This window comes from Motacilla alba, chromosome 1 (assembly GCF_015832195.1).
Source record: "Motacilla alba alba isolate MOTALB_02 chromosome 1, Motacilla_alba_V1.0_pri, whole genome shotgun sequence".
NCBI lineage: Eukaryota > Metazoa > Chordata > Aves > Passeriformes > Motacillidae > Motacilla > Motacilla alba.
This window is the reverse complement of record NC_052016.1, coordinates 75,760,479-75,784,878: the sequence shown is the minus strand read 5'-3', so window position 1 is coordinate 75,784,878 and position 24,400 is coordinate 75,760,479. Positions and strand designations below refer to the sequence as shown.

Below are 24,400 nucleotides of genomic sequence, written 5' to 3'. Positions count from 1 at the left end.
AGCCTGAACTGGGGTATTGGTCACTGAATGCGATTTGATACTAAGACTTTTTTTTAAAACAGTTTATTATCTGATGTCAGGTTTGAGGCAGATAATGTAAATTATTCATAAAGGAGAGAAATAGTGACATTTTTGTTTTCACAAAATTTAGGAATAATATGGGAGATTTCTTGTTTAAATTTCCTTAGACTTTTGCAAACTTGTTCATCCTCCATTTGCAAGTTCATCCAAATTCAGCATATAGTCAGGGATGCCTGTGAGACTGTATCAATATACTTGTTCATTTAATAGTTTTATGCAGTTATATTAGAACTGTAACAGGAATTCATTTTAAGTATGCAATTTTAATTAATTACTTCTAAATCACATTATAGCTGCCTGTTACCAAACATGTAATTAACAGTCAAATCCTCTAAACATATCTTGAGTCCATATCAAGTCAATTGAATTTTTGCCCTAGACATGCTTAGTTTTAGTTTTCAATTATGTGCTCCATCCTTAAGTGCTTCCTGCAATAAAGTTAGATTTTAAAATTAAAATGAATGTTTACAGTCAATATAGTGTTTTATTAAATGGGTTAATGATAGTCTAATAGTTGAAAGAAGTTGTGCCAGCCTAGATTTCCCTATCTGCAGATGTTATATACTAAATGCCAATCTTGATTGCAAGTCAGCCTAAATAGTTCAGTCTACTGTTTACATTTTCTGTTCTTCCTCATATATCTCTATCCCTGGGGAGAAATTTGGATTGGCATAATCCAGAGGAAAGCTGAGATCCTGCTGAATGCCCTCTAGAATTATTTCCTTAATTTAGATTTTTATAATAGGAAGGAAAATCTTGATCTGATATAAACATACTTTGTGCTGGTGACAGATCATAGTTCTCCTCAGAAGTGTTTGTAGGTAGCTGATTTTTCAGGAGATTTTTCTGTCCTTGAGGTTTGGTTTGCAAATTCACTTAAGAAAGAAGGAATGGACTTATCACAACCTTTTATCCTCCAGCACAGTGTCTGGTTATTTTTTTTCAGAAATACTACAGTTTAGGACAGTCACCTCCTGAGATACAATGCTTGAAGAAATTAAAAGTGCCTCTGTTACTCCTTTCACATCATAAATGAGTCGCAGCAGCATCTGTGTTACATCAAAGAATTTGTTGCAGAAGGAATATTAGAAAAATCAAAAGGGAAACTGTTACTCAGTTTTGTGTTACTTGCTAGAAATATGTGAAGGGCTGATTGGATTGTCCTGCTTAATTCCTTTGCTACTTTTCAGACATAGTTATACAAGAGATTGCTTTCTTTTTCACAAGGACAGATAAAATTAAGATACTCTTGCCATGTATTTTAATTCTTTGTCAGTTTTGTGTGCAACTAAAAGTTCAGAAAAGTAGAAGAGCTGGCAAAACCTACCTTGGAGTACAGGAACATCTGTATTGACTTGGAGCCTTAGCAAGAATTTTTTTCCTTTAAGATTACAGATTTATGTATGTTTCTTCCTTCGATATTTGACCAAAACAGGCTGTAATTGCTGCAGCGTGCTTATGCTTGCTTCTGAGAAGCTTGTGAGATCATCAGTAACAGATTTGCTTGTGACTGCATGCTCCCATACCCACAAGATTATTACTGGTTGCTTGATTTATTTGTCAATGAACTTTGTTAAAAGCACAGAAGACTCAATTTTCTGTTTGAGTTCTGAGTGTAGGGGAAGTGAGGAAGCCTAGAGGGTCATGGAAGATCTGGTTTCTCAACCTTCAGCGTTATGTGCTAGGTCATAAATCTCCTTAGGTGTGGTAAGTGTAGGTAGCAGGATCTTGGCATGCTGTCCAGCATCAGTTACCAAAATTTGGTGATTGGCTGTTGAGCTCTGAAGTTAAGGAGGGAAGTGTGAGATTTTGCAGTCACCAATGCCTTTATGCCATGTTTCCCCACATCTGAGTTGATACTGCAAATGAGGAATGGGTTTCTGGGTTAAAAAGCTTTGGACCCCTGTGACTTCTGATATGTTAACCTCCCTCCAGTGCAGCCCTGGCACCTTGCTTGAGGTACTGCTTCCTGTCCAGGCAGAAGCTGCAGTGCTGAGCTGCTGTTCAATACAGTGTCCTGTTCAGGCTGCTTCAGTCCGTGCTGCAGAGCTGCAGTCCAAGCACCCATCATCAGCTCCTGTCATTCTTATCAAGAGCTCCTCAATACATCCTTTCAGTATTGTGCGATCAGTTTCTTTGTGGTTTGGTTCCTTTCCCATCTACATGCTGGTGAAATTGCATTTAAAACCACAGTGCTTTTCTCTGCATTTTCTAGAACTGTAGAGGGGACACAAAAGACCAGCACACATATGGAGCACATAAGATGTGCTTCTTGGTAGTGTTTCAGTAAAATGGAGAGAATCTTCTCGACCAGGCATGGTGATCTCTTCTGTGTGTGATTTAATCATCAGTTAAATCAATCACAACTGGTCTAATTGTGTTTTTTCAGATGCTGCATATTGCCAAGGCATCATTCCTGAAAATTTGAGCTAAATCAAATGGTCTCATAACCTAGGCTTTTCAGGTTCTATAGGCAAGGGTACATATGAAGTATACATTTGGCCAGGTCAATCCAAAACCATCCTCAGAGGGCTGGTATGATAAAGGTTGAAGGAAGAGTACAAAATGTGTCAGGATTTTTTTGAACTAATCTCCTCATATCACATCTTCAAAAGTTGTAGTTACAAATTAGAAAAAGCATAGAATTCTTTTTTTTATATACTTCTCCAGCACAGGAAGACTTCTTTCACTTAATACACTTACGTGGCTCAAGTGTTAGTGTTCCAAGCCTCATCACAGAATATATATATTCTATATTGGTATAGAATATTGCTAATATTTTTCTCATTATACCATATTTCAGCTTTTGCTTTAATTCATTCACTCATACCCCTACTTTAACCATACTAAATACATTTTTCTTTTTAATATTCAAGCTTTTTTTTTTTACTTCAGTGCATTCTTTTATTCATGGAAACATAATTTCAAAAAAAGTCCTAGTCCTGCTGTTAGTATGACATTTGGTATTTTCAGGAGGTGAAGAAAGATTTGTTGATTGCAGTGCTTGAGGAACTTCAACTAACAGCTGTATTGTTTCCATGTCAGTAAAAGTGAGTGAAAGAAGAATACATTGTTTCTAAGAGGCATCCCTTGCTTAGGCAGCACAGCAAAGGCAGGTCAGTGCTTTCCTTCATCATGATGTGGAAAAGCAGTGACATTTCGGAAGAAACTTGAAGTTAACTCCATTTTCCAGTGGCATTTTACATGATGGTTACAGAGTTTGCTTAAAGAAGACTCACATGAACCAGTTAGTGGTATGTCTTGCTTCCTAGGTTTCCTCAGAGGAAGTAGGCACAGCTGTTGAAAGACTGCATCCTGCCATAGAAATTGAATTGCTTCATATGTCTCCATATTGGGTAGCTTTTCAAGCTGGAGCTGTTTCCATGTTGAAGGAAAGCATGACTAAAGGCACACTGTCACATTTGAATGTCTCATGAGACAGCCTTGCCTGCCTGGTATTTCAAATCTTTCTAGTCTTTGAGGATGTTTCAGGGAGAGGCAGTCCTGGTCAAAATGTTGGTCCCTGAGGCTGGGGAGTTATCCTGGATATACATGGATTGTCATACTGCTGGACCCACAGTCCCCTTGAAACAATTTAATAATAGTAGTACATCATTCAACACTAGATTACAATATTGAAAAATGTAAGTGTTCTCAGCGACAGAGTGAAAGAATGAAGTATTAATGTGCATTCTTGAAAGTGGATTTCGTAAAGGTTTTCCTTTCATTATTCGTAGAGTGGGATGCTAGTGTATCACATTGACATTTTAAAGTTTGCTGCTACTGCTGTTTTGTGCTCCTAAAGTTTATCTGCTTTTTACCTTTAAAAATTGACAGTGACATCCTGTTACTCAGAGGCTATATAGTTATTATTGGATCTCTCCAAATTATTTGTAGGTATCAAAAGTAGGTAATACTGGTGTTAAATCTGTGTTAATACGGTGTTGAGAAATTAAGGATTCGTTTCTTTTTTTAAAGAATGAAATTCTTGCTTCAAATGTATGAACAGCTTCTCATTGCAGAGTTTCTAGAACCATAGCTCATTGCATAAGGTAGCAGACTTGTTAAGTTTAGTGTACAAGTTAGTAAATGTATTACCAGAACAAAAAGAGGTCTTAAATAGTGTAGGAATTGAAATAATTTATTTTCAGTACAACTACCTTACTCCATTTGTACAAAAGGGTGTATCTAAAACAGTATCTTCTAACATACACATTCTCTTAACAATTATTACTTCAGTAAGAATTTTACACTTTTTTTTTCCAAAGGAAGGAATAGGACTTAAAATTAAAACCAGGAAAAAATATAAAAATTTAATTATAGACTGAAATGAAAAGTCCCTATTACTTCTCTCCAAGTTTCATTTCTGTAGAGTTGTCCTTCTAACAGATTTGGTGTCAGAAGACTCTACTGAAATTATCTTTATCTATGTACATTTTGGTAGACATTCATCTACTGCTAGTTATGTTTCTTGTATTGAGGAACTCTACATAAGTGAAATTTTTCAAAACATTTCATTATTGAGATGCAATCTCTTTTGATAACAGTTTTGGTGTGTTTAATGTATTTTTTTTCATTCTTTCCAGTGATTATCAAGACTCCAAAACTAAATTAGATGTTCTCTAATTTTCACTAAAGAATATGTAAATTGATCATCTGGAAGACCATATTGAAGTTCTAAATAATTAATTTCTGAATTTACAGATTAAATGTTAGCATCTCAAACCCAGGTTTGATTCAAAACTAGATACTGCTAGTTTTTATAATAAGCCATAAATCTTATTGGCTAGCCTCCATATATTGCATCTTTAGATCCTAGAAACTAAGATTGAAATTGCAGCATTTTTAGATCAAGGAAGCTGATCTACTACATTCCCATACAAACTACTGTCTGTCACTTCAAGCTCATGTAGGAATCTAAACACTGAATTCAGGATACATAACAAAGAAGGTGCATATAATTTGAAATGCTTGTTTTTATCTTTGCTGCTTTTCCATTGAATCTGTGCTGCTTCTGTGCAACTGTTTTCCACTGTAGAAACTCCATCCTGCTGCCTTGCTTCTCGTGAGCGTATTTACAAAACTAGTGATGTAGCTGGGCCTGCCTCTGCTATTTCATCTCTCTCTCACAAACTGAAGGGTGGGTATGCATGCCAACATAGCAAGGTTATTCAGATTTTTTACCTGCGAAATGTTTTGGGTTTGTTTTTCTTTCTCCTTCCATTCATTTTCATTTCATTCATGTAAGAAAATAATGTTTTGAAAGCGAATATTCTGGGAGCTCATCTGATGTAATCATTGTGTTGCCTTCCTGAGTTGCAGCAACTCCATGATACACAATCTAGCTGTCTCTGCTTTGTAAAATGGAAAGTGACTGTTATCTAATTACAGCTGTTTTCAAACAATAGGCAAAATAAGTATGGAAGAAAAAAAGAAAAAAACAGGAAATAAAATCTGGGTTGTGGTTTTTGGTTTTGGTTTTTTTTTTTTTTTGGTTTTTTTTTTTGCTTACAGACAAGGTAGCTTGCTTTTTTATGCACTTTTTCCTTTGGGAGAATTTTCTTTTTGTGCTGATACTCCTGAATGCTGCTTAGGATTATTTATCTCTATATGTGCAAATCCAAACTTCTGTTTTTTAGAAAACAAGATTCTTTAGTTGTGTGAAGCCATTGTTAGGCTATACCTTTTATAAGCAGTTTTGTTCTGGAATGTTTTCCTCCTTGGTATTTGCTAGTCACAGATGTACTTTAAATTTGATACTTTGCTGAATGGCTTGAAGTGTTATATGTCCTCTAAAATGCTTGTAATCTTTTCACTTTCTTTTTCTCTTTTATGAGGCATTCTGTAAAACTTTCAATCTGAAATATTTTCTCATCTGGCAGACTGGGAAAAATGTGTATAAAAGTAATTCTAATTTGCATTTCAGAATTTATTACAAAATAAGCATCTCGAAATAGCTCATGAGTAAAACTGGTGAATAATTAAGCTGGAATGGTTGAAATACTTGGACTGATATTTCCAAAACTTTTTTCTTTTAGCAAGAACAGTCATTTTGTAAACCACAATTTACCATGTTATTTCTTGCCTTCCTATTCCAACTTGCCCCTTCCAAGTGAAAAACAATTATAGAACTTGTAAAAATGGAGACAGATTAGACTCTCAAAATTTATTAGGATGATAAATACTTTCTATATTCTCATTATATTCTATTGCATACATTTGATGTATTATTCTTGATTATAGACACAGTGTTTCTTCTCTGCTCAGAAAAGTCTGAACTTCTGCCATGTCTTAGGAAAGCAGAAGAGTATTCTAACTTTCAGGCTTTTAAATATTGCAATATAATTACCTTCACTTTTTTCCTGTTGCTGTTAATTTTACTGTAAGGTATTTAAATATGGAAATAGCAAATAAATAATATTTTTTGTAACATAAGGAAGCATCGTGGTTGCTAAATTTTGCTCAAAATTTTTCTTGGTTGTTTTTTATATTGTGAGAGATAATAGTAGGAAAAATTGCATCTATATATTTTCTAGGGTAGGGGTAAGGGTTGGTTATTGAGAACTGCATAAAATTGCTTCAGATCCCATAATGCATAAGAAAGTAGATACTGATTTCACATCTAATACTGAAGGTACTAGATAAAAGGTGACTGTCTATCCTGTTCTCATTAGAAATCAGGGCTCAAATTTGCAAATACTCTTTGATTAATTGAAACTTTATTTTTTAAGAAATAGTTGCTTTCTTAAAAATATGCCCAGACAAATGCAAATAACCTTTTAATATCTAGGAAAGTGAAATATCCCTAAGTACTGTGTCCTAATTCTGCAGGATTACTAGGGAAACACTTCTCGTGTTTGACTAATGGAAACCCATTCCAAGCGAAAGGATTTAACTCTGCATTCAAAATTTTGCAGTAAGGATTTGTGGAGAGACAGCTGTATTAACTGCTGCATTGCTTGCCTAATTTCCATATTGCTGGGATTAATTTTCAAAATATAATTTTACAAGAGAGACTTGGTTCACAGAGGTATCAGAAGCAGATTGCCTTCATAAGCTACTTCTTGCACATACTTGTTTTGCGTGTACTTGTACTAAGCTGCTTGTAGCTCTTGTAGTGTTACAGATCTGTAAATTGATATATGTACACGGTCAGTGTGCATTGAAGTAGGAGGACATCGTTGACCAGAGTTGGCCATTTAACTCAGTGGTTGAAAAAAGTGGGTTTCTGGTTTTGGAGGGGTGTTGAAGTGTTTTGGTAGCAGAACATGTAGTAGATTTTGGACTTTAAAAAGTAGATTCCATAGATTATCCATTTGAGTAATTTTGAGCATATTTGCAAGCCTCTTGCCCAGTTTGCCTTACTAACAGTATTTACTTCCTACAATTCCTGGCTTTTGAGCATTGAAGAAAATAAATCTGGCAAAACATTTGATCTCTGTGCAAGTCTCCTGTTGCAGTCAGCCTGTCACACATTGAGATAAGAGATAATTAGTCCCTGGTTTCTGTTGCAACTGTGGTAAACTTAGTTAGCTCCTGGATTTCACCTAAGGGTGTAAATTGTGCTTCCTTTACTAGTGTTTTGTAGAAAGAGTGAACTGTGCCTTTTGATACCTCCATAGTAGTGTTTTCTCTGTAAAAACTTCCTAACACGTGTTTCTGTGTATCTTTGGGAAAAGAAATGTATCAGAAGTATTCTAGGGGGAAAAAGATCCCTTCATGTTTCCTTTCATTTTGATGTGAACAGAAGCATGTGTTTGATATTTATCTTGTGTTCAGGTCTTCAGTCTTTGTTTTGTACTGTTAAGGTTGTCACTGTCTGCACATAACAATTCCATTATGAAACATTGTACAGGTGACCGAATGAATTTCACAGGAGCTGCTAGACCGATTTCTCCAGCAGGAAAATCAGACATGGCATCAAAGCACAGAGCTGACTGCAGGTCACCCAAGCTTGACGTGCGAATGAACCGAGCTGCTGCTGAGCAGAAGAAGCCCAGAAACACTGACGGCTTATCAGCCAGCGAGTGCCTGATGCTGAAATCAGACGCCGCAAAGTTGCGCTCAGACTCGCACAGCAGGTCTTTGTCGCCGAATCATAACACTTTGCAAACACTAAAAACTGATGGAAGAACAACTCCTGGTCTGAGAGCTGAATCTCCAGGGCCAGGAACCCGGTCAACTTCTCCAAAGACAAAGACGCTTACAGGCATTAGATCTGGTGCTAGTTCTCCACGATCCTCGTCACCCAATGACAAAACTCTACCTCAGAAAGCTTCATCCCCTGTAAAAACAAAGCTTGATCCTCCTCGGGAACGCTCCAAATCAGATTCTTACACGTTAGATCCAGACACCCTTCGCAAAAAGAAAGTGCCGCTGACAGAACCCTTAAGGGGGAGGTCCACTTCACCCAAACCAAAAATTACTACAAAAGATGGGAAAACTGCACCAGAAACTGAAAATAGAGCTCCTTCCCCTCATGTCGTACAAGAAAATCTTCACAGTGAGGTAGTTGAAGTCTGTACTTCAAGTACTTTAAAGACTGACAGCATAACAGATACCACCTGTGAAGACAATACTGAATTCAGAAGTCTGGACGATAGTTCTAATAAAGTTCATTTCAGCATTGGAAAAGCACCACTGAAGGATGAGCAAGACATGAGAGCATCTCCAAAAGTGAGCCGTAAATGTGCTGGCAGGCACACAAGACCCAAAAAGGAAAAATCCAACTTTCTTTTCAAAGGAGATGGATCAAAGCCCATAGAGCCTGCCAAGCAAGCAATGTCACCTTCTGTTGCAGAATGTGCTCGAGCCGTATTTGCTGCATTTCTTTGGCATGAAGGAATAGTTCATGATGCCATGGCATGCTCATCTTTTTTGAAGTTTAATCCAGAACTGTCCAAAGAGCATGCACCCATCCGAAGCAGTCTTACTCAACAACCTGCAGAGGAAAAAGAAACCAAATTGAAAAATAGACATTCATTGGAAATATCATCTGCTCTTAACATGTTCAACATCTCACCTCACGGACCAGATATATCTAAAATGGGTAGCATCAATAAAAACAAAGTCCTCTCAATGTTAAAAGAACCACCTCTGCATGAAAAGTGTGAGGATGGAAAAAATGAAACTACCTCCTTTGAAACATCCAGTCATCACACAATGAAATCTAAGTCTCCTCTTCCATTAACACTGCAGCACTTAGTAGCTTTCTGGGAAGATATTTCTTTAGCAACTATTAAAGCAGCTTCCCAAAACATGATTTTTCCAAGTCCTGGTTCTTGTGCAGTGTTAAAGAAGAAGGAAAGTGACAAAGATAACAAGAAAGCCAAAAAGGAGAAAAAGAAAAAAGAAAAGGTTGAGGCTAGGCCAAGGGGAAATCTTTTTGGTGAGATGGCCCAGCTTGCAGTGGGAGGACCTGAAAAAGATACCATCTGTGAGTTGTGTGGAGAATCCCATCCATATCCAGTGACTTACCACATGAGACAAGCTCATCCAGGTAAGACTCCATATTTATAATTCCCATGTCCATCCATAAAGTATATTTCATACACAGGCTTTGGTGTTAGTTCTGTTAGGAAAATGTCAGGCTATGCTTTCTATTATGCACACTAAATTAAAAGTTATACTTGCATACAGATCAGTTGCACATCTTTGTGTATAATTTTAAGTAGTTAGGGATCTAAAGTTTCTGAGTTGTTTGAAACAAGGTCAAAATAATGCTCTGACTTTACAGCTGCTCTTCAAAAACATGCTATGTTTCACACGTTAGGATTTGAAGCTGTACTGAGAAAACTGAAATAATAAATGAGATTGGTCAGTTAGAGTTTCTACATTGACAGAAGTGTTCCTATTCTACTGTCAAGAGTAGAAAACTTCTGTCTGCTGTGTCAGTACTGAGTATTAGTGACTTAATATTTTTTAAGTGCTTGTTGGTCTGTACTTTTTTTTAGCTCTGTGTGTGCAAAGTTAAAGTCCCGAACCTTTCTGAGAAACTCTAATCAGCAAAAGAATACCCTCTATTCCCTTTTAAGCTTTCTTAGCTAGGAGGCCAGATTTTTTGTGTTTGTTAAATTACAGCTATTGTTGGCTAACTTATAATATTGACCTTAACCAAAACTTAGCTGTCTGAATAGGGATCTGTTCATGCTTTGGATAAATTCTTTATAAAACTTGAAAACTGCATTTGTAGTGCATTTGTATTCTTTAGACACTGCTAGGACTCATGGACAAGAACAGAGAAGAACCTTGTTTTGTAACCAATTCAGACATACAGAAAAGTAGAAAATCAGGCCAGGGAAAGACAAGCATCTTCCTTTCTCCCCTCTTCATCCCTCTTTTAGAGCAATAAATAATAGAATAAGAATCCTGCTTTTGAAATCAGTTGTTCTCACCTTTCCCCCATGTAGGCTGTGGCCGCTATGCAGGTGGCCAAGGGTACAACAGCATTGGGCACTTCTGTGGAGGATGGGCTGGGAATTGTGGCGATGGTGGCATTGGAGGGAGCACGTGGTATTTGGTGTGCGATCGATGCAGAGAAAAGTATCTTCGTGAAAAGCAAGCCGCAGCAAGAGAGAAGGTATTTTCAGCTCTTATGTTTAGCGTTCTATCTGCTCAGTAGTGCTGTATTCACAACTTGAAAAGAAGAGCTAGTTTAAGAAATTTGGAATTTCATAATTTGGGAATATCCTCTTATCCTCACTGTTAGGTTTAGGATAATGAAATAGAAACTCCACTGGCTTCTGACCAGTTTTCTTCCCTTCAAATGTGTGCTCAAATTTGTAAAGTAATTTTATTTTTTATCCCTGTATAACCACAGGATTGAATGTAATAATTTTGTTAAGTATCTGTCAGTTTATTGAATTTTGAATGGTGCTGTTTTAACTCCATGTTTATAGTTTTTTGAATGATCCTAATAAACCAGATCTTTGTGTACAAGATGTCACTAGAGGAGTTTTTAATGGGAATAGTACAAAAGGTGTTTTTCTTGTAGCGGTCTTCAAGGACTAATTTCAAAATCTTAATCAAAGTATGCAAATATGTTGATGCTAATTTAATGAATTAATGATGCTAATTTAACTTTATTTTTAAACTAAACTTTTTGAAACTTTTTGCACACAAAATTAATCTTGAGGCAAATGTCAGAACTATCAAACTATTAAATGTTTGCAAAGGTAGGAAAGTAATAGAAGTGTGTTTTGTCATAGGAGGCATTTTACAACAGGCAGAATTAAGAGGCTCTATTATGAGATAGGTTGTCACGTTTTCCTGTGGTGAATTTAATTATGCCTTATATAAATTGATCTAGATTAAACAGTCCAGGAGGAAACCAATGCAAGTTAAGACACCTCGTGCCTTGCCAACTATGGAAGCTCATCAAGTGATTAAAGCCAATGCACTGTATTTACTGTCACTGAGTAGTGCTGCTGAGCCCAGTATCCTCTGCTATAACCCTGCAAAAGCATTCCAGTCTCAACTTCCCAGTCTAAAAGAAGGAATTTCTGAAGACTTTCCCATTAAGATGCCATGTCTCTATCTACAGACATTAGCAAGGTAATTAAAGGATATGTATGAATATTGTTTTTAACACTCATGCAGAGTATTGGATAAAAGTGTGTGTAAACTAAACTAAAGCTTACATAGAAAAAGACGTATTTTCCTGAATCTTCAGTATGTTTTTTTCTTCTGTCTGTTTTGATCCATGATCTTGTTCAATCTTTTAGATTGTATTTTCTCCTAGAGTCAAATATGCCCTAAGTAGCTTTCAGATACTAAATGTTTTATAATAATTCAGTTTCTGTGCAAAGAATTGAGAATTTCCCAAAGAGTTTAACTTAGTGTGTTAGTAGCAGACATACGTGCTACTTTTTTCTCTTCACAGTTAGAAATAGTGAAAAGGAAACCAGAAGACTTGTGCTTTTTTGGAAATTCTAAGTAAACTTCACTGTAGTGTCTCATGTTTATGTTGGGTAGGCTTTTGGACCTAAAATACATTCTGGAAATACCTGATGAAAATATGAGAAAATAGAAAAGGATGATCCCCACTACCTTTTGGTTGAGAGTACCACTGTATCTTCCATGAACACTTCAAAGTCACAACCAGCTTTAAAAGCATTTAATAGGTGAAGAGTATGTGACTAGCATTGGCTGATGAAGTGTATTGGCAAGCAACTTTAGTGTATGTGTGTGTGTTTCAGCAATTTTTAATCCTAATTCTAATTTAAAAATCTCATTTGGTGTAGGCATCATCATGAAAATTTTGTTGGGTACCAGGATGACAACCTGTTCCAGGATGAGATGAGATACTTGCGTTCAACTTCAGTACCTGCACCGTACATCTCCGTTACTCCTGACGCAAGCCCGAATGTCTTTGAAGAGCCAGAGAGTAACATGAAATCTATGCCCCCAAGGTATTTCCTTGTAATTCTAGGTACTACATTCAAATATTAAAGCAGTAGCATAACACCAATTTTAAAAAATAAAGGAAAACACTGCTGCAGTTAAGAAGCTAAAGTATCAGATCAGTCTCGGAAATGGCAGTGTAAGAGCCAAAAGCTGTAGCTAGGAAATTTTCAGTGCATCATAGCATATCATCACAGCATATCATAGCATACTGTACTTCAGTTACTTCTCTCTAGAAAGATCCTGGGTTTACAACCCAAATACAAAAAAAATTTGTTCAGCTGATCAGGACTCTTAGCATACAGGGAAATTTATCCATAGCCTCTACTTCAGGCCTGCTTATTTTCCCATAGCGAAAAATTTTCCACAATCTGCAGAACTGAAGAAGTGATCTGAAGATCAGTAATCCAAAGACTGTAACTGTTGCAAACTCTTTGAAAATTGAGCAGGTTTTTTTTTACTCTATATCTGTTCTTTACCACAACTGAGTGCAGGCTTTTTCAAAGGAAGCAGCTGTTGTTCTGCTTTCAGGGTTTCATTCTGAAGTTTGAACAGAAGGAAATTTCATTACCTTACACTTTTCATAGCAGATGTTGCTGCTTTGTTCTGTGGGACATAAAGATGTCACCGAAGAAATGGCAATGCTGTGTAGGACCAAGAGTGCTAGGTGGTTTCTGTCAGGTTAAGCCACTTTCTTGTCATGTAATGTTTACTGTGATCTAATTCAAGAGGGTATAAAATTTTTTGTTTCACTAGGGAGTAAATGGCTCTTACTATTAATAATAGTCCAGAATCTACTTAGATGCTCAGTGTTCTCAGGTGTCAGTGATTCCTCATATTATTGTGAGGATGTAATGAAGAGAAATTTGCTTTTAATCTGTTTTTATTTCAATTTGTTGTATTTCATACTGACTGCACAAATAGTTTATTGGAATACTACAATCTATAATGTAGTCTTTTCAGAAATAGAACTTTTCTAACAAAACTCCTTAAGAGTGCATCGTATTGGTATATTCCTTTATTAAAACTGTGGACACCATGGTCTCCTGAGGCCTATAGGGACAGCATAAGCTGGGAGTCCTTCTGCAGACTGTAAGAAGTCCACTGAAGGTAAGGAGTAAAACATGTCAGAGGTATAGCTGTAGCAATTCAAATTTGACTTTAAGGCTAATGATGTTAGAAACTATTACTTCACATAAAGTTCTGAATTTCAGTTGGCTTGCGTATTAAAAAATTCACTTCATAGATGTTTTCACATGCATTCTCAGGAGAAGTTTGGTCTAAAACTTCAAATTAGGCATGATCTGAATGTTTGTATTTCTCGAAAAGAAATACCTAAATTCTTGGAACTCATCATGTTCATCATTACATTTGTTTATAAAGCACTTGCATGCCTTTTCACCGTGTGTAATTCTAATATGTGCCCCTTCTTTTCCAGCATTTAAACAGTTCTTAGGTACATAAGACAAAGTTTCATGCAGTAGTAACATTATGATTATGAAATGCATGTATCCTTATTAATTATTTTTGTATAATTCAGATACACTATATATATTTGCTAATGAGTGTATTACTTCACTGATTTCTTCCTAGTTTGGAAACCAGTCCAATCACAGATACAGATCTTGCGAAGCGCACAGTCTTTCAAAGATCATATTCAGTTGTTGCATCAGAATATGACAAACAGCACTCAATTTTGCCAGCACGTGTCAAAGCAATCCCCAGGAGACGAGTCAACAGTGGAGATGCAGGTAAGAGCACAGACATCGGAAGTAGGGAAAAATGATTCAAGGATTTGCAATTCTTTTTTATAAATACATGTGGTGACTTTTTACTTATAAAACACAACAATAGTAAACATTAGGTGTTTGCTAATTGGCACAGAATTAGCCTAAAATTGGATTAGGATTTACTGTAATTCTAAAATACGTGGTGAATCTTCTGTGCCTGATAGAAAATACCACCGTCACTTTTAATTCTCAGTTGAAGCATCGTTTTTCCATATTGCTTTTTTAATGCGGTTTTCTCTCAGAAAAAAAAAATCAATTCTAAAAGTGCTTTATTGCTTTTCATTTTTACTGTGGCTATAAAATTGAAATGCACAAGGAATCTAATGTATGCATATTTTTATGCTTTTGAATAGAAGTGGGGTCCTCTCTCCTGAGACATCCATCTCCTGAACTTTCTCGGTTAATCTCCGCCCACAGCTCTCTTTCCAAAGGAGAGAGAAATTTCCAGTGGCCAGTATTGGCATTTGTAATCCAGCATCATGATCTGGAAGGACTTGAAATAGCGATGAAACAAGCCTTACGGAAATCTGCTTGCAGAGTCTTTGCCATGGAGGTATTCATGTACTGATGGCTCTTGTATGATTAAAGTGGTCGTAAATTCTGCCTTGGAAATTTTTTTTTAAGATTATGCTATGCTGGCTGTACTATAGTTGTCATTTAAATAAGCTGTTTTAGCTACAGAGCAATAACCTCTTACTTGAAGACCTTTGCATTATTTTTTGCCTGTCCAAATCATCAGTGCTCCTCCTTCAATGAATGGTTTAAGAAATGGTTTTACTCCAGGTTTGCATAACCAGTTGGTAATTCCTTGTATGTAATTTGTTTTAGGCCTTCAACTGGCTTCTTTGTAATGTCATTCAAACAACTTCTCTTCATGATATTTTATGGCATTTTGTGGCTTCCCTGACTCCTGCACCTGTAGAGCCTGAAGAAGAAGAGGATGAAGAAAATAAATCAAATAAAGAAAATGCAGAACAAGTAAGTGAGGTTCTGCTGATTTTGTAGGCAAATCAGAAATGCTTCCATGTGAAAAACAGAATTCCTTAATCCTCCCTCTGTGAAACAAAACCTTAAATTTTAGTTGAATTCATTTTGTAGACATAGAATAATTTTACTTGTTAATCATCACTTTCTATGTGCTGATGGATCACAAGGTCTTCTAAAGCATTATTTTTTAGTATTCTTGGGAAATAGGAAAGCAAAAAAAGCACATTGCTAATTCATTAAAAAAAAAATAACCATTTGCTTTTTATTCCTCCTTTGCCCTGCAATGAGAGAGAAGACAAAATACTTTCAGTGAAGCTTTGTGGTTTGGTTTACTGTGTCTTCCAGTGTTCTAAGAGAAGTCCATAGCGAGTTATAAAAACGCACAGTTAATTTATATACTGCTGTGTACGTGTATGTATATAAATAATTGAATAAGTAATTATATGTGCAGTAGTTATACTTAATTCAGCGATTTAAGAAAAATCTGTAGTTCTGAAAATGTAGCCTGCAAAATGGTACAATCTAACATCTCATACTTCCAAAAGATATCTACATACAACCTGTTCTAGACTCAGCTCTGATTTAAAACATTATCATGTCCACAATGAATAGCTCAAAAAAATTATGCTAGTGGTGTCAATAAGTCAAGATAATCTTTATCACTTCATATCTAATCCAGTTTTGAAATTAGTTGTTCTGAAAGTAGTCTTTTCAGCAGTGTAACCTGGTACACTGCTTTTCTGATACTGACACACGTTAACTAAGAATTACTTTTTTCTCAGCTCTAATGAGAAGCAGCAACTGGTAACATCAGCTTAGTTATCATCAAGTTTGCTATGGGTGGATTTTGCTGCTCAGATAAAGTTGGTTTCAAGTGCTGGAATATGTTATTTGTTTCTAGTTTGTTTTCAAATTATTGCCATATAATATTTCGTATCTTTAAATCATGAGAAATATCTGGCAGTATACACTTCCCAAATTCCCTGTTTGAGGCTCATGTGTAACTTAATTCAAAAATTCTCTGACAGGAACTGCGTCAAGTTCACATTCATTTTGTTGCAGTTACTCTTAAAACAAACAGCAGAAATGTTTTTGTTTACTTAACCTTTTGTCTCAGAAAGTCTGGTAATAACACCCAAATTGCTTTGCTCTGTAGGAAAAAGACACACGAGTGTGTGAACACCCTCTGTCGGACATAGTGATTGCTGGGGAAGCTGCTCACCCCTTACCCCACACTTTCCATCGCCTTCTTCAGACAATCTCTGATCTTATGATGTCTCTTCCCAGTGGTAGTGCATTACAGCAAATGGCCTTAAGGTAAGCACAAATCAAGAAAATTCTTGAAGAGGCTGGAAATGTTGTAGAATTACAGGTTAAAAAGTTTTGCAATGTAAATAGGATGCTTGAGAGCTTTGTGCGAGAAGGAGCGCATCTATCCTTACCACTAGGAAGGAGATACATAGGAGACACTCAAGTGTTTATACATACAGATAACAGTATAAAAGACTTTGTAGAGAGGAATGTACTTTCTCTTAAATTCTGTTCTATGTCCACTATGAAAAAGAAAACATCTAACAGAATAATATGGAAGGATCTGTGTGTATGTGCATGGCTCTGTAGTGCCCTTTGCTCAGAAATTTGTCACCTGGATAGTGTCTTTAAACTTTGAGATTTTTTCTGGGTATTTGTCTCAAAGACAAAAAAAAGAATAATAATGGTTGCATTTACTGTAAAAATTCTAAGAAAAGTTTATTCCTGCTTTCCTCAAAATGGTGCACTAGAAACACTTGAGATCCTGCAAAATTTGAAGTTCAATGTTTATAGAAAATACTTTGAGAAGCAAAAATGCAGTTAATAGTTTCATGGGTAAGTTATGTCTTTTGCCAACACTCAAAATTTCAAAGTCAACTAAATGTGTTTTCAGGTGCTGGAGTCTTAAATTCAAACAATCTGATCACCAGTTCCTGCACCAGAGCAATGTTTTTCATCATATCAACAATATTTTGTCCAAATCTGATGATGGAGATAGTGAAGAGAGTTTTAGTATCAGCGTTCAGTCTGGTTTTGAAGTCATGAATCAGGCAAGTATTACAGCTCTGGCTCAGAAGCAGAGATCATTTGTGAACAGTCTGCACTTCCAATGATGATTCTCTTTAAATTAAAAGGTTCTTTATTGCAATGTCATATTTTCTTGAGCATAGTTCAGAATCTTATCCCTGCTATTTAGGCTCTCATATTTAGCTTTCAAGGTTCAAATATTGATCCTTAGCCTATATATTACTCAGTTTTGGAGGAGTGCTTGTTTGCAAGTAAAGTTTCTGGGGAATGCCATGGAGTTGGTTAACTTTTTAAATATTGTGTACTTCCAGTTCTTCTTTGCTTGCACCTTTTTCCTTCTGTTATTCTGAGGAGCATGAATTAATACATCTGTTTAATATTTTCAAAGTATTTCCTTCCATTTAGTAATATATTTAGGCATTTGCTAATATATTCAGCTCTTAGCTATTAATGTTTCCTTTGGCTTAAAGGATTGAATAATTTGAATCAATAAAGGACAAATTTCTTGGAGAGCACATTTTGTCAAAACAGAAATGTGTGTGTGGTTTTAAAAATTGTAAACCATGTCCATGTATTTGGGCTTGCTCTCAAGTATTTTAAAAATTCCCATTTTTTTTCGCAGGAACTGTGTATAGTAGTTTGTCTGAAAGACCTAACCAGCATTGTTGACATTAAAACATCAAGCCGACCTGCCATGATTGGTAGTTTAACAGATGGGTCTACAGAAACATTCTGGGAGTCAGGAGATGAGGACAAAAACAAAACTAAAAACATCACAATCAACTGTGTAAAAGGAATCAATGCACGTTATGTCTGTGTTCATGTAGACAACTCCAGAGATCTTGGGGTAAGAGGAAAATAAAACTGTCTCCCATTGAAGGTGCATAGTCCAAGCTGTATGTGTTTATCAAGGAAGAAGCACTGTTTTCTTTGTCAGTTGGTAATTCTAATGCAGAAGTTCACATTTCAAAGTGAATTGGAAAGCTGGAACTGTAATCAGACCAGTCTGTCTGAATTTGCAGTTACATAAAACTGAAACTGGGAAACTTAATTCTTAGTGGCCTGTGCTATTTCAGACTCATTTTCAATCATTTAATTCTTTTAAGTTACTTTTCTTGCTCATGGTTTCAGAAGCACTGAAATAAGGAACTGTCATAAAATCCAAATTTTCTAGACTTTCTACATTCTTTTATATTGATCAGTACAGTAATGTTACATATATATCTGTATTTCAACTACAGCTTTTAATACAAACAGCAGACTGTGTTAGAGAGCTGTGTTTGGGAATTCTTTGTTGTCACTTTTGATCATGGTTTTTTTTTTGTAATGAAGCAATTTTTCTCTTTTATGTATGTACTCTTAATACAGAAGACGTAGTCAGAACTGTCTCAGTTTGAGTGATTCATTCTTATTTTGCTTGTTTGTTGCAGAACAAAGTGACCTCCATGACCTTCCTAACTGGCAAGGCAGTAGAAGATCTCTGCAGAATAAAGCAGGTAAACATTTTAACAGTTGACATAGAAAAATTGCTGCCGTTTTTGTGCACATACCAGAGATTTTTCTGAGCAAGTAGTTTCCATTTCTTACAATAGATAAATTACTTTGCAAATATCAGACATCATAATAAGCCTTGGAAAATACTGTATTACTAATGACAGAATTCAGTTATGTATACTGACTGTTGATCAAGTTTTTACTCTTCTACTGAAATAGAACAGGGTTATGTAAAGTGTTCCTTAGATTAATTTAGTTTTAATTACTACAATATGGTGACTTATCCTTTCAGCTGGAGAAGGTTTCCCAAAAAAACTCCCAGAACAGAGGCAGGAACTGATTCAGCTTTGCTTCCTCTTTGCTCTGACACTTTCCCAACAGCTTTTTACCTTTCAGCACACCCACATGCTGTATCCTGTCTCATGGTATTAAAAAAAAAAAAAGTTAGCCTTGTCTGCTGCAGCACAGTTCAATGCAGACACTGAGAATTAATGTAGAAATGGGAAAGAATAAATATTAGCTTGATTATAAATGAGCCCGTGGATAGGAGAGAGAGCTCACTTGGCTCAGGGCTTGGGTTTCTCTGAGTAGTGATGTAGTGAGGCACTGCACCCTATCAGTGCTTGGTTTCCAGCAGTGACACTGCAGTTTCATATGAAATATATGATTTCATATAGCATTATTTATGTTGGGTTTTTTTTAAAACAGTACTTATTTTAAAATACACTTAATTTGATACAGGTAATCTCCCTTTTTTACCGTTAAGTCCTGCATATCTTGGTGTGAGGGTAGCAAATACTGACTTCCAGAGAGTAACAATTTCTTTGGCAGGGCTTTGTGTGAATAGAGATGAAATAATGTACCGAATGATAACTGTGTGTTATATTTCCAGGTAAATTAGAGGGGCTGGTTTTTTTCTTTTTTCATAAAAGTAGTGACCAAATATTAGTTTTAAGAGTTGTTTTTTGTTAATATATGAACTGTTGCTTTGAAGGTAAAAGAGAAAGGTAGGCCACTATTTCTAATCAGCTTTACAGATAAAACTGAAATGGCTATATGTCACTTTTTAACCTGAACTCAGGAGGTTGAATATTTTTATCATTAAACTGCTCAGGTTGAGATTTTCATTACAAGCACAGTATTTGTTACAGTGATATATATGATGATAGGTGTGACTTTTTGTTTGGTGTAATGTCAGTTTCCAACTTTATATTCCTCTTTAATAGGTAGACTTGGATTCAAGACATATTGGCTGGGTAACAAGTGAGCTTCCTGGGGGTGATAATCACATCATCAAAATTGAATTGAAGGGTCCAGAGAATACACTAAGAGTTCGACAAGTAAAAATTCTTGGATGGAAGGATGGTGAAAGCATTAAAATAGCAGGCCAGATTTCTGCAAGTGTGGCTCAACAAAGAAACTGTGAATCTGAGACATTGCGAGTATTCAGACTTATAACATCCCAGGTGGGATTTTAATGATGTCTTATACAGTGAAAGTTACTATGAACTGTAGACTTTAACTGCTTTATTGTTTAATGGAAAATGTCACATCTGCACAAGTTTATCTTTGAGATACACTAATTATCATTGTCTTTCTTCAGGTATTTGGGAAACTTATCTCTGGAGATGCTGAGCCAACCCCAGAGCAAGAAGAAAAGGCACTGTTGTCATCCCCAGAAGGAGAAGAAAAAGTACACAATGTATTTATTTGTATTCTATCAATAATACTTTGCTGAAAAACATTATCCAGGATGATTTTCAGTATTTGTTCTGTTTCTTATGGCTGCGTAATTTTTAGATCAAAACAGAAGTAAAATGTTGCAATTGCTTATTTTTATAATATTATAGTGTACTTTTAATAATAAACTATAGTGTCTTTTTTAAAAAGTAAATTATAACTGAGGCATATGCATTTAATGGAAACACCATAGTAATGATGATGCAAATGATGCCTACAATTACAGAAATACTTAACACCTGTAGTCATGGTCAGCCTGAAAGTCCTGGCCATTATCTTTTGCTCTGTTAATATGTAGAGAAAAGGTATGAAGAAACTGCACTCCACTTGTTTTGCCTATTGTTTGATGCTTAAATTCCTCTCACAAAGAGAAAGTTAGTACATTGAAGAGGTATTTAGTAAGCTTACTTAAATTTATCTTGCTTTTATATCTTCCTGTAAAAAAAGCTAACTTATAAAACACAGTTTGTTGATACATTCTATGTTAATTGCTAAAGTAATTAGGAAGTGTTCTTGAAACTTTTGATCTAATATTAAATATGCTTTTTATGAAGGCAACATCAGATGCAGACCTGAAGGAGCACATGGTAGGGATCATATTCAGCCGGAGCAAACTGACAAATTTGCAGAAACAGGTTTGTTCTTTTTGAAATTATTTGAGAAGTACATATTGTTATCTTGTAATAAATAAGCTCAATTTCAGTGAATCTTGCTATGAAGATTTTCACAATAGAGCTGTTGATTGATTTTGAATTTTTTTAGTTTAGTAAGCTAAGCAGAATCTAGTCTTCTGTCACTCATCTTTGCAAACATTGTAGTCTCCTAAAAATGCTTTTTACCATGCTGTTGTTTCTAAAATTTTTTTTAAGCTTTCTGATTATTAAACTGAACAAGAGACTGTTTTAATAAGTGCTTTTTATTTGTGTGGGTTGAGTAAATGTATTTCTTCAGGGGTTTGTGTGGAGTGGGTTTTTTGGCCTGAATTCTATGTAAAAAGTAAATTAAAAGACAGGATCTGAAATAAAATTAAAAGTAACTTCAGTAAATTTTCCAGAAGAAAGATTAGCAAATTCAGCATTTTTTTCTTCATTTGAATTTATGCAAAAAAGTAATTTAAGTACAGGCCCAATTGCACTGGTTTCCTGTTTTAGCCATACTTGTGAAGCTACCTAAACCACAACATTTCACACTTGCTAAAAGTTTTTGAGAGCTGCTGTGCGTTTGGCTTCTGTGTGGCAGGTGTGCGCCCACATCGTGCAGGCCATACGGATGGAGGCGACGCGCGTGCGCGAGGAGTGGGAGCACGCCATCTCCAGCAAGGAGAACGCCAACTCGCAGCCCAGCGACGAGGACGCCTCCTCGGATGCCTACTGCTTCGAGCTGCTCTCCATGGTCCTGGCGCTCAGTGGCTCCAACGTGGGCCGCCAGTACCTGGCCCAGCAGCTCACTCTGCTCCAGGACCTCTTCTCCCTGCTCCACACGGCTTCTCCCAGGGTGCAGAGGCAGGTCAGTGCCGACCGCTCCTCCCATGTCTTGCTATTGCTGGAAAAGCATCTTCGGAATACTAAAATCGTGTGCTTGGAAAAAATACAGAGTTTCCTTTGGGAATTGAAGCGTCAGGTTTTAGGGTGCTTGTTTTTTCTAAGGATTACGGGGTAGAAATGTCTGTCAGATGAACAGCACAGTGGTTTTTCAGTATTTCCTGTTATGTGTATACAGTGCTCGTGTAGCCTGTGTAGGCAAGAAGAAGTTTTTCTTTACTAGAGTCTGTTATGGATCTGGCATGAGTCCTTAGTGTCTGTGTCTTAGGCTCTAAGTGTAGTTGTGTGGAACTAGACAGCTTCTTTCTACTCTTTGTATCCTCAAGGTGACTTTTAATATCTGTTTCTTTCTGAATTTGAGAGTTAGACTGAGTGTATATATAGTTATATGCACATACTGTATAAACACATATTATATATATATATATGTTTAAAAATGCTAATAATATATAAACATATAAAATATTTGTATTAGTACGTTAATGCACTATTGTTGCTAGGTGCTGTGCCTTCTTCAGGTGGATTTTGAGTTTCTGTTGCAGAAGTTTTTGTCTCATGTTCTTTATTCTTCCTTTTACCATTTTTGAGTTGTTAAAATCTCACATCTCAACTTGCCTGGAGGCAGATACTTAGTAGCTGTGATACATTGCAGATATGCAATAGCTTTTCAAGAGAGCATTGAGTGCTTGCAAATTACCTATGAAATGTTAAGTCCTTAAGTTTTCATCAGCTTTCATGCTGATTTGGACCAAACTTTGCATGATATGTGCAATTTCAACCCCAGCTTCACCAGTTGGTAAGGTTATATCATTTCAAGACAATTCTCGTTGGGTCCAGAGCTATTGACAAAGCAAAAAATTCCAGTTAAGCTATCAAAAGGAAAGACAAAGGAGTCGGCAAAGAGTATTATAATTCTCAGTATCTCAGGCAAGTACTTTGTTTCCAGAAGACTAAAGTGTCTCTTACAGTTCTACCACAGTTTCTGACATCTCAATAATGCATGTGAAGTGGGTACCATGCAAGCAAATCAAAGTTGTACAAACATCTGTATCACTCTTAGACTAAGTATTGTTTGAGTGAGATCAGTTTTAGACTCTTTGCCTTGCCTTGCTCTTACATAAACAGTTAATAAACAAATAATTTTAAAAATAAATTAATATTTATAATAAATTAATATTTATAACAAATAAATTAATAAACAGTTCATCGTAAGATAGAGATACTGCAGAATTTCTTACAGGAGTCATTAAGTACAGCAATTAGATTGAGTCCTTCTAACTGAAATAAATTGTGAACAAGGATTTCATGTGATTTTTCTTGAAAACCCCAGCTGTCTTGGTAAGAACTGTGGTGTTCTGGTTTTTTTTTTCTCCAGGTAACATCATTACTGAGACGTGTTTTGCCCGAGGTAACCCCCAGTCGCCTGGCAAGTATTATAGGGGTGAAGTCTCTTCCGCCAGCAGATATAAGTGATATAATCCACTCAACAGAAAAAGGAGACTGGAACAAACTAGGTATCTTGGACATGTTTTTGGGATGCATTGCCAAAGCTCTCACTGTACAGCTAAAAGCCAAAGGAACTACCATCACAGGGACAGCTGGCACTACTGCAGGCAAAGGAGTTACTACAGTCACACTTCCAATGATCTTCAATTCCAGGTTTGTTTAAAAATATGTAACAAACTACTACAACCTACTGTATGCTGAGTATGTACGTACACTATTTCTTTCTGCTGGATTTTGACAAATACTAACTATTTGAGTTGATTTCATCTATTACCATTTATCCTTTGCAGCTATATTCGGCGAGGTGAAAGTCATTGGTGGATGAAAGGGTCAACACCTACACAGATTTCAGAGATCATCATTAAACTCATTAAAGACATGGCAGCAGTGAGTTTCTATCCTTTAAATGTGGATGATAGTCAAATATTTCTGATAATGAAAAATACATTTTTTTATTAATTCTGTTACAGTTAATGTCAGATGGAGCTGTTAAATGTGAATTAGTCTCAAGAAAAAAAACCCATACAGTTTTCTGGATAGAGTCTAGGATTAAAAGCAGTAGCAGCTGAGTTCTGATTCTGCGAAACAGAAATTCAGTTTTGAAATAAGCTTTTTAAAAAGTTGCTTATACTAGAAATTAAGAGATAAACAATAATTGCGGGTCATTTTCTAATATTACTAACTTTAAAGTTCAATTTTTAAATCTTGAGCACTCAGAACTTCAATTGAAAAGTAAAACTTATCTGTGAAGTAAAATAACAGCATTGTTTTCATGTAACTGTATGTAGACTTACTGTATGG

General features: G+C 36.0%; 1 protein-coding gene across 16 annotated transcripts in view; it reads left to right on the top strand.

Annotated features, from left to right (window-relative positions):
- The window catches only part of MYCBP2 (MYC binding protein 2), a 174,772-nt gene that overhangs the window by 136,674 nt on the left and 13,698 nt on the right, over nt 1-24,400 (top strand). For 14 of the 16 annotated variants that reach the window (XM_038144794.1, XM_038144827.1, XM_038144763.1 and 11 more), the window contains 17 exons: nt 7,937-9,580; nt 10,491-10,660; nt 11,390-11,634; nt 12,324-12,491; nt 14,077-14,234; nt 14,627-14,826; nt 15,102-15,251; nt 16,417-16,577; nt 17,185-17,341; nt 17,941-18,165; nt 18,749-18,814; nt 20,039-20,278; nt 20,416-20,514; nt 21,107-21,187; nt 21,792-22,058; nt 23,469-23,752; nt 23,890-23,986. In XM_038144794.1, the coding sequence (XP_038000722.1) occupies nt 7,937-9,580; nt 10,491-10,660; nt 11,390-11,634; nt 12,324-12,491; nt 14,077-14,234; nt 14,627-14,826; nt 15,102-15,251; nt 16,417-16,577; nt 17,185-17,341; nt 17,941-18,165; nt 18,749-18,814; nt 20,039-20,278; nt 20,416-20,514; nt 21,107-21,187; nt 21,792-22,058; nt 23,469-23,752; nt 23,890-23,986 (4,412 nt within the window). The remainder of the gene's footprint in view (nt 1-7,936; nt 9,581-10,490; nt 10,661-11,389; nt 11,635-12,323; nt 12,492-14,076; nt 14,235-14,626; nt 14,827-15,101; nt 15,252-16,416; nt 16,578-17,184; nt 17,342-17,940; nt 18,166-18,748; nt 18,815-20,038; nt 20,279-20,415; nt 20,515-21,106; nt 21,188-21,791; nt 22,059-23,468; nt 23,753-23,889; nt 23,987-24,400) is intronic. The other 2 variants (XM_038144890.1, XM_038144773.1) reach the window with 1 other exon arrangement.